An 18744-nucleotide genomic window follows, 5' to 3' on the forward strand; every position below is an offset into this window, starting at 1 on the left:
GAGTACTTTACGCGCGAAATTGACAAAAACGCTTAAAAACGCATAAAATCGCAACTTAACTTCTAATTTCTAGCATATGACTATTATTATCAAGTATAACCATTCAACACAATAATATATGTCAAATAGTGTTGTGTGCCAAGTTTCGTGCATAACAAACCATGTTTGACCTACTTTACGCGCGAAATTGACAAAAACGCTTAAAAACGCATAAAAACGCAACTTAACTTCTAATTTCTAGCATATGACTATTATTATCAAGTATAACCATTTCAACACAATAATATATGCCAAATAGTGTTGTGTGCCAAGTTTCGTGCATAACAAACCATGTTTGACCTACTTTACGCGCGAAATTGACAAATAAAAACGCGAAATTGACAGCATCAAACTAGTGACCAGACCACCTTGCACGACACGTGGAGACCAAACCTATGCATCCAGGACCTAGGCTAAAGTGGAAATGGAATCTTGGTACTTGGATCTAGCTATCAAGGTCCTAAAACCATTCTAACAATCCCCGTGGACTCCTAGAAGCTGAGCCGAAGGAGGGCTGGTCGACAGTTTGCTAGATCAGAATTTTGTTTAAGTGTTTGTGGTTGTTTCGTGTTCTTTTCATGATCATTTGTAGTTTTTGACTGTGTCATTAATCAAAGCTTACGCACAACATTAATCCTTGCATAACCAAGGCCTTAATCAGCCCCGGTTTCGCATCAAAACCAAGTTTGAGTACTTTACGCGCGAAATTTACAAAAACGCTTAAAAACGCATAAAATCGAATTTGTGTACCTTTCTTGCTATCCATTTTGGAAATGTGGCTCTGGATGTAGATCCCATTTGTCCACGCACTCTTTTCATTGCGCTGAAACGCATGGGAAAAGTAATACCATTTATATATATATATAACACTTAATTAAATCAAATTGGTAAAATAATTAATATTACGTACGCATTCAACAATGCTTTGAATCTTGTGTTGCGAGGTGGGCTGTTAGGTTTTTGTAATGAGTCGAAGACGTGCACATCTGTTTACCACGTGCACATAAGTAATACCATATGCAATGCGTTAACATTGCCTTTTGGGGTGAACTCCCCCGTAGCTTCTTTTTCCTTCCAGCCCATCTGTTCAAATAAAAAGTGACATATATAGTAATTAGTATAAGTACATCAAAGCCAAAGAATACAAAACGAATGAAGAATATACTTAATAATTTCAAAACTCACCACAGCATCCGCAACCTTCTTCGTTCCCGGATCATTAATGGTAAATTTACCACTTGCATCTCGGGAATGAAGCCCGCAATACCAATCACGCACCCGATCTCCAGCAAGAGTATGTACGGATGCGGAGGTAGTCGTAGATGAGGGTGTGGATGAACTTTGATTGGGGTATAAACCCGCATCCACCCACTCTTTTCGGACCTCATCGTACGTTTTCTGGCCTAAGCGATGGTAAAACTTCCTTTTGCTTGCAGAATCAGAAGCTTTACCTCGCTTTTCCTAATTAATCAATAGAAATCGAATGTCATGTATTAGTTTAATGACTGAATCTAAAGAAGTAAATTCAAATCGGTAAACTATAATATAATATGAAATACTTACAACTTCTATGGGAGTTGTTCTTTTGGCAACAAAGGCCTCCCAATCCCTCTTCGATATGTGACCCCATATTTCGTAGGGCATCTTCGAAGGTGCTTGCTCTCCACCTTCGTTTCCCATTTTGACCTTTTTGGTCGTACGGGCACGGGTCTTCGTAATCCAGCCAGTTACTAGCTTGGATTTGAAATCTCTGAATCTTTCAGCAACAGCTGAAAGAAACACATTCTTCTTGTCCTCATCGCTCTCGATGTGGAAAAGATTCTACAAAAAAAATTTATATTTGTTACTGTCAATTAAATTAATTTTAAAATGAAACTAAATGAGTAAAAATAGTAAAGTTGCTTACCACAATATCATTCCATAGAGAGTTTTTCAAACCCTCTGGAACCTCGTTCCATGCGTGCAATATGGAAATCTTGCGGATACATAGGCCCACTTGTTTTCCATATTGCCTACGCCATTTTCCGCAGGGTTGACCCAATGCATTGTATTCCAAATGCATTGGTTCTGTGACTTTGAGGTTTTTCGTAGGACCTCGCCCTTTTCTTTTCTGACTGGTAGTGGGAGCATCCCTTGGTGGGGCGTCTTCAGTCTCAAAATCATTGTCTAGAGGTGGAGCGTCTTCAGCCATACGCTCGAATCTCACAATTTGGTCCTCTTCACTGTCGTAACTACGATGCTCATTATCCGAGGTCTCAATCTCGGGGACAATTTCGTCTCTGAATAGATGCATTATATATCAGTACCTGAAAGAGTATGAATAGAAATATATTAGAACATTAGCTAAGTAATATTAAGAATATGACTATCATTTACAATTCTAATACGTACATTCAACATAATAATATATAACAAATAAGTATCTGTGCAAAGTTTCATGCAAAACAAACCAAGTGCCAAAAAAACTTTTAAAAGCTTTAAATTCATACCTTGTGAATCACTTAATTCAAATGTATTCCTTCCGTGTGATCTACACGCATATAACCAACATCTACATCATCTACATCATCTTGATCCACTGATATTGGATTGATAAAGGGAGGGAAGTCTTCAAAAGCTTCATATTCTTCCTCATCCTCAACATCACCTATACCAAGAATGCTTCTTTTTCCCGGTACAACAATAGACCATTTTTTATCAGACGGGTCTACAATGTAGAATACTTGCTTGGCTTGTGAGGCTAGTATGAATGGCTCCTCACTATCACGCAAACGAGCTAAGTCTACAAGAGTGAATCCACAAGGGTCGTCATTTTTTATGCATCGTCGATTATTATCTACCCACTTACATTTGAAAAGACCAATATTGAAAGTAGAGTAGTCAAGCTCCCATATTTCATGTACCCGCCCGTAGTATACCAATTTAGCATCAACCGGCGCTTGATCCTTCGCACTCGCGTAAAATGTAGATGACGCCAAAATAGAAACCCCACTATTCTGTAGATACGATGACTTCTTGTCTTGACCCTCAGTCCAAAATGGGAAGCCATTGACATCGTAACCCTCATATTTGTTGACATCATCACGAGGACCAAAAGCTAACCACTTAACAATTTCGGATACACCCTTGAGTTCTTCGCATATTACTCGATTATGAAACCAATTAATAAACGTCTTGTTATGCAACTGCATCAATGTCCCATCCCCTTTAGAAGGATGTTTTGCGCGCAATATATCAAAATGCTCACTCAAAAAAGGATGAACTTCCGGAATATGATGCAACACATACAAGTGTGCTTGTAGAAGGCTTTCTCGAGGAGATGTGACCGATTTGGAGCCAATTGTTCCTTTTCTCTCAAGCCTTCCTTCATGTCTAGAGGTGGGAAGTCCAATAGGCTTTGCCATGGCCAAATACTCGGCTATAAAGTTACTAATCTCATCGCTCACAGTGCCTTGAATCATACTCCCCTCAGGTTGTGCTGGATTCCTCACCTTGTTTTGTAAAACACCCATGTGTCTTTCAAAAGGATAACACCACCTTAAAAAAACTGGACCCAAAAGTTTGATCTCACGAACGAGATGGACAATAAGATGAACCATTATGTCAAAGAAAGAAGGTGGAAAATACATCTCAAACTTGCATAAAGTTACAATCACGTCGAGTTGAAGTGCATCAAGTTTAAAGGGATCAAGAACTTTACTACAAATTGTGTTGAAGAACGAACATAGCTCGGTAATAGCATATCTCACATGTTTTGGCAGTATTCCACGGATTGCAATTAGTAAGAACACTTGCATCATTACATGGCAATCGTGAGATTTCATGCTTCCCAACTTCAGCTCACCATTTAGGCTAACAAATCTCTTCATGTTGGATGAGTACCCAGACGGAACCTTAATGCCATACAAACACTCACAAAATGTCCGATTCTCTGCTTTGGACAATGTGTAGCAAGCTGGAGGCAAATAAACTTTGTCATTAAGCATCTTCTTCTTACTGCCACCAACTTCATCATCAGCTCTATTTCTTTTCTTACTCACCTTAACATGTGCCCACAACTCCGGACGAAGACCCTTACATTCAAACCAATCTCGCACGGCCCTAACATCTTTTGTCTTACCCGGAATGTTCATGAGAGTCCCGAGTATGGCATCGCATACATTTTTCTCTATATGCATAACGTCAAGACAATGCCTAACCTATAGATCTCTCCAATATGGAAGCTTCCAAAAGATTGATTCTTTTTTCCATAATCGGCCTTCACCTCCTTGCACTTGCCCCGTTTTACCAAATACAGTCTCAACTCCCTTAACCTGTTCATAAACCTCATAACCGGTCAACGGTCGACGAGCTACATGGTCCTCAACCTCCCCATTGAACAACTTCTTCTTCTTACGATATTGGTGGTCTCGTGGGAGGAACTTTCGATGGTGCATGAATACGTGTTTGCACTTAGGAATCCACGTGGATTCCATGTCATCGATACATATACATATCGGGCATGCTTTCTTCCCTTTGTTCTTATACCCCGATAAGTTGCCATATGCCGAAAAATCATTAACGGTGCATAAAAGCATTGCACGCAAGGTGAACTCCTCATTAGCATATGCATCAAACACTGAAACGCCTTCATCCCACATCTTTCTCAAATCCTCAACGAGAGGTGCAAGATACACATCTATGTCATTGCCAGGTTGTTTAGGACCCGAGATAAGAAGCGAAAGCATTATGTACTTACGCTTCATACACAACCAAGGTGGCAAATTATAGATCACTAAAAGTACCGGCCAAGTACTATGTTGAGAACTAAGATTGCCGAACGGGTTCATTCCATCCGTACACAGTCCGAGCCTTAAATTACGAACCTCATCCCCAAAAGTCTTATGCAACCTATCAATACTCTTCCACTCCGGAGAATCAGATGGATGTGTGAGCAAGTGACCTTTCTTCACCCTATCTGCATGCCACCTCAAATTTAACGCATCTTTCTTTATAGAAAACAAGCGCTTGAATCTAGGTAATATTGGAAGATACCACAATACCTTAGCCGGAGGCCCTTTAGCATCCCGAGCCCCTTTACGCTTGTAGCGCGATAACCCACACCTAGGACACTCTTCTAAGTTCTCGTTTTCATTCCGATACAACACACAATCATTCGGACACGCATGAATCTTCTGGTACTCTAAGCCGAAAGGACACATGAGCTTTTTGGCATAATATGTCGACTTTGGAAGTTCATTTCCCTCAGGAAGCATCTTACCTAACGCTTCTAATAACATTGTGAAACTAGCGTCACTCCAATTGAACTTTGACTTAATGTTGAAAATTGTCAACACTGCTGTTAGTTTGGTAAACTTTGTACATCCAGGGTACAAAGGCTTTTGAGAAGCCTCTGTCAACAAGTCAAAAACACGAAGACGTTTTCCTAACTCATCCTCGACTCCCTCCATCATCTCATCAACACGATCCACATCCTCATCGACATTCTCTTCATCTGTCTCATACCCATCAACATGATCTACTACATCCTCATTGACATCGGCCACATTATTGACGCCCTCAACAACACTTTTCTCTTTGTAAACTCCCTCCTCACCATGCCAAACCCAAACATGATATTGAGGCCTAAACCCACGTCGAAGTATGTGCTCCCTAAGGATATCAACACTATCTACCTTTGATACATTGCCACAACTGACACATGGGCAATAAAAACCAACTCCCCCCGTCCTAACTTGATGTTCAACCGCAATACTACAAAATTCTAATACGCCATCAATAAATTCCGACGATTCAATGCTTCCATACATCCAAGAACGATCGTTTGTCATCCTAATTAGTGTGATTAATTGATTCAAAACAAAACAATAATTAATAATATTCATATAAAAACAATAAAAATTAATAATTAATAATGTTTTTTAAGATTGTTAATAATGACTTCAATTATACTATAAAAAGTGATCATTTTAAACTTGTAGGTGATTACTTTATAACTATAATTGGTCACTTTAGAATTGCTACAAATTATTTGAAGGTACTTAAACTCTTTGATTATAATAATCTTTTTAAAAATTTTAAAAAAAATAATAATATATATACTAGTATTATTTATCAACTAGGAGTATTATTATTTTGTATTAACTATAATAGAAATAACATGAAAAATAAGAATGCAATATTAATATTTTCATATTAAAATTTCACCTACTTCCCTAACCCTCAAGCAAATAAATACAATCATTAAAATACTAGATACTCACTTCAATTCAAAACAATTATTTCATTTATGTAAGATTTCATTACTTTAATTCTCTATATCAGAATAAGAACAACAAGATTTCATTACTCAAGCAAATAACTATAATTCTCTTTTCATCTTCTTCATGACTGCCCTTTTTTATTTGATGGTTTTATTGATTGTTTGATTGAGTTTACAACAACAAGAACAACAAGATTATATTCGATTTTTTACAACAAGAATAAGCAACAAGAACAACAACGTAACAAGATTTTTTACAAGAACAGCAACAACAAGAAGATGAATAGAAACATAATTATATTCGATGAATAGCAACAAGAACAGCAACAAAATTCGAAGTAGGTTTATGAAAATTCGAAGATGAACAAGCCAACAAAATTTTGGTTTCAAACGGTCATATAAAAAAGAGAAATAATACCTTAATTCGTGAGTTTTGAAGATGAACAAGCAAATGCCTTTGGTTTCAAACGCTTTTGAAGAATGCACACACACGCAGATGAACAAGTAAATGCACGAAACAGCAAGCAAACGTTTGTGAAGATTATGTGTTCGAAGTTTATGAAGATTCTAAGTTTGAAGTTTATGAAAAAATAAACAAGAACGGTTTTTATTTTCAATGGAGAAGATGATGAAGTTTGATGAAGATGAAGTTTGAGTATATGGAGAACGAAGACTGCTGTGCGTGTTTTATGAAGAAAAACAGTATATTTCTTTGTGGTTAATGAAACAGGAAGCTTAAGGGTTTTATGAAAATTAACGTTGAGAATTGGGCGCCATAAAATAAGCTACTTGCTGCGGGCCCATCAATAACCGCAGCAATTAGGGTGGATGAGTAAGGGTTATTTGCTGCGGGCCACTCAATAACCGCAGCAATTGAGCTTGCAAGTGATTATTTGCTGCGGTTAGGTCCAAAAACCGTAGCAATTGTTTGGCTTTTTTTTTTATTTCATTTCCTATTTATTGCTGCGTATATACAATAACCGCAGCAAATAATAAGCAGCAAATACGTTTTTTTCCACTAGTGTATATATATATATATATATATATATATATATATATATATATATATATATATATATATATATATATATATATATATATATATATATATATATATATATATATATATATATATATATATATATATATATATATATATATATATATATATATATATATACCTTGTTTATTAAAATGCAGTATACCTTCCATCATGCCTCCATTCTTGAGAAAGAACGGAAATAGAGGTGACTCTGAGCGTGTACTTCGGAACCTAGTGAAAGCCCTAGCTGGTACAAGAAACCCCAGAGAGAAATCCTTGGAAGAGAGGGCTTCATCGATTAGTAAGAGAATAGCCCAGAGTAAGCCCTCTACTTATAATGGGAAAGGACAACCTTCTGCGCTGGAAAACTGGCTTCGAGAGTTTGACAGACTCTTTAGTGTAGTTCGATGTCCCGCAGAATTTATGATCGACCAGGCTGCATTTTATCTAGTCGAAGATGCTGACTACTGGTGGAAACATAGTAAGGCGAGGCTGATAGTGGAGAATGATGGTGAATTAAGCTGGGAACGTTTTAAGGGAGCGTTAAGGGATCAATTCTACCCACCTCACGTGAGGAAGGATAAGTCAAACGAGTTTGCTAGATTTGAAATGAGGAATTTAACAGTGGATGATTATTATCAGAAATTTATGGAATTTCTAAAGTTTTTCCCTGAGGACGTTCCGACTGAAACAAAGAAGATGCAACGCTTTGAACTGGGTTTATCGTACGAGATTCAAAAATACATTGAGACCGATAGGTATGATACTTTAGACCAGTTATTTAAGAGGGCAGCCCAGATAGGAAATGTTATTAGGAAGGGGCAGGAGAAGTTGGCCCATGGTGGGGACAAGAGGAGGGAACCTATGTTCCAGAATGCAGAGAGCGGGAGTAATCATGCAATAAACCACTTTAAGAAACACAAAACCTATGGGGGTTATCAACAAAAAGTGTACCAGCCAGGACAATCAAGTAAAGGTGGGAGAGGTTCGACATCTAAGGCCAGGGTACAGAAACCACTTTATGACCGCAATGGAAAGGAAAGAATTTATAACTGTAAGAGATGCCAGAAAAATCATCCAGGGAGAGATTGTCGGGGAGCATTAGTGGACTGTTCATACTGTGGTAAATCGGGTCATAGAATGTATGAGTGTTATGCTCGGTTGGGACAACAAGAACCTCAAGGGGGAAATCACAGAGGTTTTCCACAACAACGCTTCGGTAATGGTCGGAGTGGCAATGACACGGGAAATGGAAATCAAAACGGTGGTGATTTTGGTAGAAACCCTGGGGGTGTCTCAAACCTTAGGTTTCAGAGAAATCATTCCAGAATTTAGCAACCTCAAGGGAATGCTAGGAATGAGAACTTTCCTGGACAACGAGGTAGTCAAGGAGGCGCTACCCCAGTCTTTCAAAATAATGGCAGACTATCAGCGGTTAATGCTAGGGAAACAACACAAGTGTCCGATATGGTCACAGGTACTTTTTACATCAATTTAAAGTCTAGATGTAATCCTTGGGATGGATTAGTTGGGTAGATATAAGGCAGTGATAAATTGTGAGGGACAATCCGTAACGCTAAGCGGACCCCGAGGAGAGAAAGTTAAATATAGGAAGTTTCCCAAGGGACCCAAGGTAAAAATCGTGTCGTCCTTAGAAGCAAGGAAGCTAATCAAGCAGGGACAATCGTGGTTTTTCTGTAGTATAAGTAAGGTGGAGGTGCGGAAGCTTTGAATTGATGATATTCCTGTAGTCCGTGACTTTAAGGATGTATTTCCAGAAAAGCTTTCAGGCATGCCACCGAAAAGAGACGTGGACTTTTCAATCGATTTGGTGCCTGGGACAGGGACAATTTCAAAAGCCCCTTATCGTATGGCTCCAAAGGAAATGGAGGAATTGAAGGTGCGATTAGAGGAGTTGTTAGAAAAGGGTTATATAAGACCTAGCGTCTCTCCCTGGGGAGCCCCGGTATTATTGGTGAGGAAAAAGGATGGAATGATGCGTCTCTGTATTGATTACAGAGAACTCAATAAAGTCACTATTAAGAATAAATATCCATTACCACGGATTGATGATCTTTTTGATCAGTTGCAAGGGGCAGGAGTCTTTTCTAAGATTGATTTACAGTCAGGATATCACCAGTTGCGCATTAAGGAGGAGGATATTAATAAGTCAGCTTTCCGAACCAGATATGGACATTTTGAATTCACTGTAATGCCTTTTGGATTAACCAATGCACCCGCTGCATTTATGGGGTTGATGAATAGAGATTTTAATGCATATCTTGATAAGTGTGTAGTGGTGTTTATTGATGATATCTTGGTATATTCTAAGAGTCGGGAAGAGCATCAAGAACATTTAAGAGTAGTCTTGCAAATTCTTCGAGAAAATGAATTATATGCTAAGTTTTCGAAGTGCGAATTCTGGTTAGAACAGGTGGCTTTTCTAGGTCACCTTGTTTCTAAAAAGGGGATCTCTGTTGATCCGGCAAAGATAGAAGCAGTCCGAGACTGGCCTACACCCCGAAATATTACGGATATTCAAAGTTTTTTGGGTTTGGCAGGGTACTATCGTCGTTTTGTGAAGGATTTTTCTCGTGTCACTCGTCCGCTAACATCCTTGATGAAGAAGGAGAAGAAGTTTGAATGGACCGAGGAGTGTGAGAAGGCATTTCAGTTGTTGAAGAAGAAGTTAACTACAGCTCCAGTGTTGACCTCACCTGATCCATCTTTGGAATATTCCGTCTACAGTGATGCTTCCAAACATGGATTAGGTTGTGTTTTAATGCAAGATAGGAAAGTAGTGGCGTATGCTTCGCGTCAGCTGAAGACTCGTGAGGTGAATTATCCAACACATGACTTGGAATTAGCGGCTGTGGTTTTTGCATTAAAAATCTGGCGTCATTATCTCTATGGTGTCAAATGCAAGATCTTCACGGACCATAAAAGTTTGCAATTTTTGTTCACTCAATCCGAGTTGAATTTGCGCCAATGACATTGGTTAGAACTTATCAGTGATTATGACTTGGAGATTGCTTATCATAAAGGCCGTGCGAATGTGGTCGCTGATGCTTTGAACAGAAAATCGAGGTACTCAGTCTCAGCATTAATAACCTCTGAGGAGTTGTGTAAGGAGTTTGAGAGAATGAACTTAGAGATAATCCAAGAAGGGGAGTTGGAGGCCAAGTTGAGTGCATTGTCCATTCAACCTACATTTTTCAAAGAGATTATGGCTAAGCAATTGGAAGACCCCAAGTTCATTAAACTTCGGAAGCAGATCAACGATGGGAGAGCTGAAGGTTTTACAATTCATGAGGATGGTAGTCTTCATTTTAAAGGACGGTGGTGTGTACCGGAGGGGTGTGACTCTTTGAAGGAAAAATTATTGAACGAAGCTCATAATTCTAGATACTCAATTCATCCTAGTGGAGACAAGATGTATCAAGATTTAAAATGCATGTTTTGGTGGTCGGGTATGAAAAAGAATATTGCAGAATTTGTTGCTAAGTGCTTAATGTGTCAAAAGGTCAAGAGTGAGCATAAGAGACCTGCCGGATTATTACAACCTCTAGAAATTCCAGTATGGAAGTGGGACGACATTTCCATGGACTTTGTGTTGGGTTTGCCATGAACAAGAGCCGATAATGATACTCTTTGGGTTATCGTGGACAGACTTACTAAGTCGGCAAGGTTTATTCCAATGAATTGTAAGTGGGATGTGGAACAACTTGCTCGTGCTTATATTAAGTACGTGATTCGTTATCATGGAATACCTCGTACTATTGTTTCCGATCGCGATACTCGATATTTGTCACATTTTTGGAAATCACTACAACAAGCGTTGGGGACCACCCTTCTTCATAGTACGTCCTTCCACCCAATGACCGATGGTCAGACGAAACGTGTCAATCAAATACTGGAGGACATGTTGAGAGCGGTAGCAAAGGAATGGCAAGGTTCATGGGATGAACATTTGGATCTGGTAGAGTTCTCTTATAATAACAGTTACCAAGCTATGATTCAAATGGCTCCCTTTGAGGCACTTTATGGTCGTAAATGCCGTAGTCCTGTATGCTGGGATGATTTTATTGAATCTGTCACCTTAGGACCTGATATGCTTGTTCAAATGACTGAACAAGTAAAGTTAATTCGCAAGAAAATGAAAGCAGCCCAAGATAGACAAAAATCGTACGCCGATCTCCTACGTCGGCCTGATGAATTTGAAGTGGGTGACAAGGTTCTACTTCGTGTGTCTCCAATGAAAGGAGTAGTTCGCTTTGGTGCTCGTGGAAAGTTAAGCCCACGTTTCATAGGTCCTTATGACATTGTGGAGAAAGTAGGGAAGTTAGCCTATCGGTTAGCGTTGCCTAATGCTCTAGGTAAAGTGCACGACGTTTTTCACATTTCTCAGTTGAAACGTTACGTCGTAGCCTCTTCTCATGTATTAGATTCAGAGGCGTTAGAACTTGATGAGAGCCTAACCTATGAGGAACAGCCTGTCCGGATTTTGGATAAGAAGGTCCGTAGTACTCGTCGGAACGATATCACCATGGTTATGGTATTATGGTCCAATCACCGCTCACAAGAGGCAACCTAGGAGACGGAAGACTCCATGCGAGAGCAGTATCCTCACCTTATCTCTCAGGTTAGTAAGTTACGGGGACGTAAATTTGTTAAGGGGGGTGGAAGGCGATAGGATTTTCGCGCGATTAATTTGTTGGGTTGCTTTGTGTATGTGTGTATAGTGATTAACTTTGTTTTACTTGTTTTGTGGTTATGTGTTATGATAAGTGTGGTTTTGGGGTCAAAATCTTTTTAAAGGGGGTAGTCTGTAACACCCCGATATTTTCCCAATATTTTCTTCCCGATATATTTAATAATTCACTAGTAATATTATTTCTATATATATATTTTATTTATTATTGGGCTTGGACATCAGAATTGCAATCCTTTTTGGCAATTAAAATTATTTGGGCCCAAACTTTTTCTTAGCCCATCTTTTATTTTCAAAAAAAAAAATAATAAAAGAAAATAGGAGGGAAGGTGGCCGGTCCTATAGGACTCTTGGTGGAGCTTGTAACTCCCTTAGGGTAATGAAGGATCAAGGCATTAATCCCATATAATTAACCCTTCTTAATTCCTTAATCATTTTTATTTTGACATCTTTTCATTTCTAAAGTTTCCAAGGACAAAAAAAAACATATCCTCTCAAAATTCCTCCTAATCCACATTCCTAACTCCATTACCCTTCATCATTTGGTGTTTTCCTTTACAATTGTAAGTGTAATTCTTAATCTATGTTGATTCTTAAGTTTTAATTTAAAATTCTATGATTGTTATATGTGTTATCTTATAATTCATGAAGTTAAAATTTCATGTATGATTTTGGGATGTATTTTTCTATCTAAATTGATGAAGAATGCATGGCATGGATGGCCTCTTGATTTCCAAGTGTTGCGCGGATTTCTCAAATATTTTGTCGCTTTTTTGTTGCGAGTTCACCTGGCTTTTAAAGCCGGCGGACTCTTTTGTGAATCGGACAATACCGGGAGGGTGAAAAACGGTATTTGGGAAGGAGAAGGCTCGAAATAGGGGTCTCGGCTGCGAATTTACGAGCTTTGGAATGCTCTGGTTTTTTTTTTTTTTTTGGGCGGCATTGCGCATGTAAACAAATTGCTACGGTGAATGAACGGGTGCGATCATACCAGCACTAATGCACCGGATCCCATCAGAACTCCGCAGTTAAGCGTGCTTGGGCGAGAGTAGTACTAGGATGGGTGACCTCCTGGGAAGTCCTCGTGTTGCACCCCTTTTTCCCTCCTTTTTTTTTTAATTTTTCTTATCTGTTTCCGCTGCACTTGAGCAAAAGGCATTTCAGTGGTTATCGTAGTATACTCCATGGAAGTAATTTTATTTATAAAAATATAACTCGCAACCGGGTCCCGACCTCGAATTTACGGGCACTCGAAAGATAGGACCCGTCGAGGCGGGTCGATGCGCATACGAACGAATTGTCCGAAAGAGGCGTGCGTCGGTGCGTTCGTGTAAGCGGAAATTGCACCGGGTCCCGTCGGAAGTCCCCGCGGAAGCGCGCCCGGCATGGATGGCCTCTTGATTTCCAAGTGTTGCGCGGATCTCTCAAATATTTTGTCGCTTTTTTGTTGCGAGTTCACCTGGCTTTTAAAGCCGGCGGACTCTTTTGTGAATCGGACAATACCGGGAGGGTGAAAAACGGTATTTGGGAAGGAGAAGGCTCGAAATAGGGGTCTCGGCTGCGAATTTACGAGCTTTGGAATGCTCTGGTTTTTTTTTTTTTTTTTGGGCGGCATTGCGCATGTAAACAAATTGCTACGGTGAATGAACGGGTGCGATCATACCAGCACTAATGCACCGGATCCCATCAGAACTCCGCAGTTAAGCGTGCTTGGGCGAGAGTAGTACTAGGATGGGTGACCTCCTGGGAAGTCCTCGTGTTGCACCCCTTTTTCCCTCCTTTTTTTTTTTAATTTTTCTTATCTGTTTCCGCTGCACTTGAGCAGAAGGCATTTCAGTGGTTATCGTAGTATACTCCATGGAAGTAATTTTATTTATAAAAATATAACTCGCAACCGGGTCCCGACCTCGAATTTACGGGCACTCGAAAGATAGGACCCGTCGAGGCGGGTCGATGCGCATACGAACGAATTGTCCGAAAGAGGCGTGCGTCGGTGCGTTCGTGTAAGCGGAAATTGCACCGGGTCCCGTCGGAAGTCCCCGCGGAAGCGCGCCCGGCATGGATGGCCTCTTGATTTCCAAGTGTTGCGCGGATCTCTCAAATATTTTGTCGCTTTTTTGTTGCGAGTTCACCTGGCTTTTAAAGCCGGCGGACTCTTTTGTGAATCGGACAATACCGGGAGGGTGAAAAACGGTATTTGGGAAGGAGAAGGCTCGAAATAGGGGTCTCGGCTGCGAATTTACGAGCTTTGGAATGCTCTGGTTTTTTTTTTTTTTTTGGGCGGCATTGCGCATGTAAACAAATTGCTACGGTGAATGAACGGGTGCGATCATACCAGCACTAATGCACCGGATCCCATCAGAACTCCGCAGTTAAGCGTGCTTGGGCGAGAGTAGTACTAGGATGGGTGACCTCCTGGGAAGTCCTCGTGTTGCACCCCTTTTTCCCTCCTTTTTTTTTTTAATTTTTCTTATCTGTTTCCGCTGCACTTGAGCAGAAGGCATTTCAGTGGTTATCGTAGTATACTCCATGGAAGTAATTTTATTTATAAAAATATAACTCGCAACCGGGTCCCGACCTCGAATTTACGGGCACTCGAAAGATAGGACCCGTCGAGGCGGGTCGATGCGCATACGAACGAATTGTCCGAAAGAGGCGTGCGTCGGTGCGTTCGTGTAAGCGGAAATTGCACCGGGTCCCGTCGGAAGTCCCCGCGGAAGCGCGCCCGGGTCCCCGCGGAAGCGCGCCCGGCATGGATGGCCTCTTGATTTCCAAGTGTTGCGCGGATCTCTCAAATATTTTGTCGCTTTTTTGTTGCGAGTTCACCTGGCTTTTAAAGCCGGCGGACTCTTTTGTGAATCGGACAATACCGGGAGGGTGAAAAACGGTATTTGGGAAGGAGAAGGCTCGAAATAGGGGTCTCGGCTGCGAATTTACGAGCTTTGGAATGCTCTGGTTTTTTTTTTTTTTTTGGGCGGCATTGCGCATGTAAACAAATTGCTACGGTGAATGAACGGGTGCGATCATACCAGCACTAATGCACCGGATCCCATCAGAACTCCGCAGTTAAGCGTGCTTGGGCGAGAGTAGTACTAGGATGGGTGACCTCCTGGGAAGTCCTCGTGTTGCACCCCTTTTTCCCTCCTTTTTTTTTTTAATTTTTCTTATCTGTTTCCGCTGCACTTGAGCAGAAGGCATTTCAGTGGTTATCGTAGTATACTCCATGGAAGTAATTTTATTTATAAAAATATAACTCGCAACCGGGTCCCGACCTCGAATTTACGGGCACTCGAAAGATAGGACCCGTCGAGGCGGGTCGATGCGCATACGAACGAATTGTCCGAAAGAGGCGTGCGTCGGTGCGTTCGTGTAAGCGGAAATTGCACCGGGTCCCGTCGGAAGTCCCCGCGGAAGCGCGCCCGGCATGGATGGCCTCTTGATTTCCAAGTGTTGCGCGGATTTCTTAAATATTTTGTCGCTTTTTTGTTGCGAGTTCACCTGGCTTTTAAAGCCGGCGGACTCTTTTGTGAATCGGACAATACCGGGAGGGTGAAAAACGGTATTTGGGAAGGAGAAGGCTCGAAATAGGGGTCTCGGCTGCGAATTTACGAGCTTTGGAATGCTCTGGTTTTTTTTTTTTTTTTGGGCGGCATTGCGCATGTAAACAAATTGCTACGGTGAATGAACGGGTGCGATCATACCAGCACTAATGCACCGGATCCCATCAGAACTCCGCAGTTAAGCGTGCTTGGGCGAGAGTAGTACTAGGATGGGTGACCTCCTGGGAAGTCCTCGTGTTGCACCCCTTTTTCCCTCCTTTTTTTTTTTAATTTTTCTTATCTGTTTCCGCTGCACTTGAGCAGAAGGCATTTCAGTGGTTATCGTAGTATACTCCATGGAAGTAATTTTATTTATAAAAATATAACTCGCAACCGGGTCCCGACCTCGAATTTACGGGCACTCGAAAGATAGGACCCGTCGAGGCGGGTCGATGCGCATACGAACGAATTGTCCGAAAGAGGCGTGCGTCGGTGCGTTCGTGTAAGCGGAAATTGCACCGGGTCCCGTCGGAAGTCCCCGCGGAAGCGCGCCCGGGTCCCCGCGGAAGCGCGCCCGGCATGGATGGCCTCTTGATTTCCAAGTGTTGCGCGGATCTCTCAAATATTTTGTCGCTTTTTTGTTGCGAGTTCACCTGGCTTTTAAAGCCGGCGGACTCTTTTGTGAATCGGACAATACCGGGAGGGTGAAAAACGGTATTTGGGAAGGAGAAGGCTCGAAATAGGGGTCTCGGCTGCGAATTTACGAGCTTTGGAATGCTCTGGTTTTTTTTTTTTTTTTGGGCGGCATTGCGCATGTAAACAAATTGCTACGGTGAATGAACGGGTGCGATCATACCAGCACTAATGCACCGGATCCCATCAGAACTCCGCAGTTAAGCGTGCTTGGGCGAGAGTAGTACTAGGATGGGTGACCTCCTGGGAAGTCCTCGTGTTGCACCCCTTTTTCCCTCCTTTTTTTTTTTAATTTTTCTTATCTGTTTCCGCTGCACTTGAGCAGAAGGCATTTCAGTGGTTATCGTAGTATACTCCATGGAAGTAATTTTATTTATAAAAATATAACTCGCAACCGGGTCCCGACCTCGAATTTACGGGCACTCGAAAGATAGGACCCGTCGAGGCGGGTCGATGCGCATACGAACGAATTGTCCGAAAGAGGCGTGCGTCGGTGCGTTCGTGTAAGCGGAAATTGCACCGGGTCCCGTCGGAAGTCCCCGCGGAAGCGCGCCCGGCATGGATGGCCTCTTGATTTCCAAGTGTTGCGCGGATTTCTTAAATATTTTGTCGCTTTTTTGTTGCGAGTTCACCTGGCTTTTAAAGCCGGCGGACTCTTTTGTGAATCGGACAATACCGGGAGGGTGAAAAACGGTATTTGGGAAGGAGAAGGCTCGAAATAGGGGTCTCGGCTGCGAATTTACGAGCTTTGGAATGCTCTGGTTTTTTTTTTTTTGGGCGGCATTGCGCATGTAAACAAATTGCTACGGTGAATGAACGGGTGCGATCATACCAGCACTAATGCACCGGATCCCATCAGAACTCCGCAGTTAAGCGTGCTTGGGCGAGAGTAGTACTAGGATGGGTGACCTCCTGGGAAGTCCTCGTGTTGCACCCCTTTTTCCCTCCTTTTTTTTTAATTTTTCTTATCTGTTTCCGCTGCACTTGAGCAAAAGGCATTTCAGTGGTTATCGTAGTATACTCCATGGAAGTAATTTTATTTATAAAAATATAACTCGCAACCGGGTCCCGACCTCGAATTTACGGGCACTCAAAAGATAGGACCCGTCGAGGCGGGTCGATGCGCATACGAACGAATTGTCCGAAAGAGGCGTGCGTCGGTGCGTTCGTGTAAGCGGAAATTGCACCGGGTCCCGTCGGAAGTCCCCGCGGAAGCGCGCCCGGCATGGATGGCCTCTTGATTTCCAAGTGTTGCGCGGATTTCTTAAATATTTTGTCGCTTTTTTGTTGCGAGTTCACCTGGCTTTTAAAGCCGGCGGACTCTTTTGTGAATCGGACAATACCGGGAGGGTGAAAAACGGTATTTGGGAAGGAGAAGGCTCGAAATAGGGGTCTCGGCTGCGAATTTACGAGCTTTGGAATGCTCTGGTTTTTTTTTTTGGGCGGCATTGCGCATGTAAACAAATTGCTACGGTGAATGAACGGGTGCGATCATACCAGCACTAATGCACCGGATCCCATCAGAACTCCGCAGTTAAGCGTGCTTGGGCGAGAGTAGTACTAGGATGGGTGACCTCCTGGGAAGTCCTCGTGTTGCACCCCTTTTTCCCTCCTTTTTTTTTTAAATTTTTCTTATCTGTTTCCGCTGCACTTGAGCAAAAGGCATTTCAGTGGTTATCGTAGTATACTCCATGGAAGTAATTTTATTTATAAAAATATAACTCGCAACCGGGTCCCGACCTCGAATTTACGGGCACTCGAAAGATAGGACCCGTCGAGGCGGGTCGATGCGCATACGAACGAATTGTCCGAAAGAGGCGTGCGTCGGTGCGTTCGTGTAAGCGGAAATTGCACCGGGTCCCGTCGGAAGTCCCCGCGGAAGCGCGCCCGGCATGGATGGCCTCTTGATTTCCAAGTGTTGCGCGGATTTCTCAAATATTTTGTCGCTTTTTTGTTGCGAGTTCACCTGGCTTTTAAAGCCGGCGGACTCTTTTGTGAATCGGACAATACCGGGAGGGTGAAAAACGGTATTTGGGAAGGAGAAGGCTCGAAATAGGGGTCTCGACTGCGAATTTACGAGCTTTGGAATGCTCTGGTTTTTTTTTTTTTTGGGCGGCATTGCGCATGTAAACAAATTGCTACGGTGAATGAACGGGTGCGATCATACCAGCACTAATGCACCGGATCCCATCAGAACTCCGCAGTTAAGCGTGCTTGGGCGAGAGTAGTACTAGGATGGGTGACCTCCTGGGAAGTCCTCGTGTTGCACCCCTTTTTCCCTCCTTTTTTTTTTAAATTTTTCTTATCTGTTTCCGCTGCACTTGAGCAAAAGGCATTTCAGTGGTTATCGTAGTATACTCCATGGAAGTAATTTTATTTATAAAAATATAACTCGCAACCGGGTCCCGACCTCGAATTTACGGGCACTCGAAAGATAGGACCCGTCGAGGCGGGTCGA

The 18744-nt window shown here is 41.9% G+C and overlaps 2 protein-coding genes and 9 non-coding genes across 11 annotated transcripts; all 11 read left to right on the plus strand.

The window, feature by feature from the left end:
* Nucleotides 1-7514: 7514 nt before the first annotated feature.
* On the plus strand, nt 7515-8678 carry LOC130818464 (uncharacterized). The gene is made up of 2 exons (XM_057684635.1): nt 7515-7593; nt 7690-8678. Exons 1-2 carry the CDS (start codon nt 7515-7517, stop codon nt 8676-8678), a joined length of 1068 nt encoding a protein of 355 aa, XP_057540618.1.
* Nucleotides 8679-11040: 2362 nt separating this feature from the next.
* Nucleotides 11041-11937, plus strand: LOC130818465 (uncharacterized). The gene is made up of 2 exons (XM_057684636.1): nt 11041-11296; nt 11654-11937. Exons 1-2 carry the CDS (start codon nt 11041-11043, stop codon nt 11935-11937), a joined length of 540 nt encoding a protein of 179 aa, XP_057540619.1.
* A 1094-nt stretch (nt 11938-13031) lies between these two features.
* On the plus strand, nt 13032-13150 carry LOC130819683 (5S ribosomal RNA). Its single transcript, XR_009044721.1, has one exon. It is a non-coding gene; the product is annotated as a 5S ribosomal RNA (ribosomal RNA).
* Nucleotides 13151-13703: 553 nt separating this feature from the next.
* On the plus strand, nt 13704-13822 carry LOC130819800 (5S ribosomal RNA). Its single transcript, XR_009044833.1, has one exon. It is a non-coding gene; the product is annotated as a 5S ribosomal RNA (ribosomal RNA).
* Nucleotides 13823-14375: 553 nt separating this feature from the next.
* Nucleotides 14376-14494, plus strand: LOC130819917 (5S ribosomal RNA). Its single transcript, XR_009044945.1, has one exon. It is a non-coding gene; the product is annotated as a 5S ribosomal RNA (ribosomal RNA).
* A 575-nt stretch (nt 14495-15069) lies between these two features.
* On the plus strand, nt 15070-15188 carry LOC130820032 (5S ribosomal RNA). Its single transcript, XR_009045056.1, has one exon. It is a non-coding gene; the product is annotated as a 5S ribosomal RNA (ribosomal RNA).
* A 553-nt stretch (nt 15189-15741) lies between these two features.
* On the plus strand, nt 15742-15860 carry LOC130819051 (5S ribosomal RNA). Its single transcript, XR_009044103.1, has one exon. It is a non-coding gene; the product is annotated as a 5S ribosomal RNA (ribosomal RNA).
* A 575-nt stretch (nt 15861-16435) lies between these two features.
* LOC130819168 (5S ribosomal RNA) lies at nt 16436-16554 on the plus strand. The gene has a single exon (XR_009044214.1). It is a non-coding gene; the product is annotated as a 5S ribosomal RNA (ribosomal RNA).
* Nucleotides 16555-17104: 550 nt separating this feature from the next.
* LOC130819285 (5S ribosomal RNA) lies at nt 17105-17223 on the plus strand. The gene has a single exon (XR_009044329.1). It is a non-coding gene; the product is annotated as a 5S ribosomal RNA (ribosomal RNA).
* A 546-nt stretch (nt 17224-17769) lies between these two features.
* LOC130819402 (5S ribosomal RNA) lies at nt 17770-17888 on the plus strand. The gene has a single exon (XR_009044442.1). It is a non-coding gene; the product is annotated as a 5S ribosomal RNA (ribosomal RNA).
* A 551-nt stretch (nt 17889-18439) lies between these two features.
* On the plus strand, nt 18440-18558 carry LOC130819518 (5S ribosomal RNA). Its single transcript, XR_009044556.1, has one exon. It is a non-coding gene; the product is annotated as a 5S ribosomal RNA (ribosomal RNA).
* The last annotated feature ends 186 nt before the right edge of the window (nt 18559-18744 follow it).

This window comes from Amaranthus tricolor, chromosome 7 (genome assembly GCF_026212465.1).
Source record: "Amaranthus tricolor cultivar Red isolate AtriRed21 chromosome 7, ASM2621246v1, whole genome shotgun sequence".
Classification (NCBI taxonomy): Eukaryota; Viridiplantae; Streptophyta; class Magnoliopsida; order Caryophyllales; family Amaranthaceae; genus Amaranthus; species Amaranthus tricolor.

Bases quoted from the DNA above. Each gene is read 5' to 3' on its own strand.
- LOC130818464 (XM_057684635.1), top strand. From the start codon at position 7,515: ATGCCTCCATTCTTGAGAAAGAACGGAAATAGAGGTGACTCTGAGCGT. The intron at 7,594-7,689 runs GTACAAGAAACC...ATAATGGGAAAG, and splicing joins CCTAGTGAAAGCCCTAGCTG to GACAACCTTCTGCGCTGGAA.
- LOC130818465 (XM_057684636.1), top strand. From the start codon at position 11,041: ATGAATTGTAAGTGGGATGTGGAACAACTTGCTCGTGCTTATATTAAG. The intron at 11,297-11,653 runs GTTCATGGGATG...CACGTTTCATAG, and splicing joins GGTAGCAAAGGAATGGCAAG to GTCCTTATGACATTGTGGAG.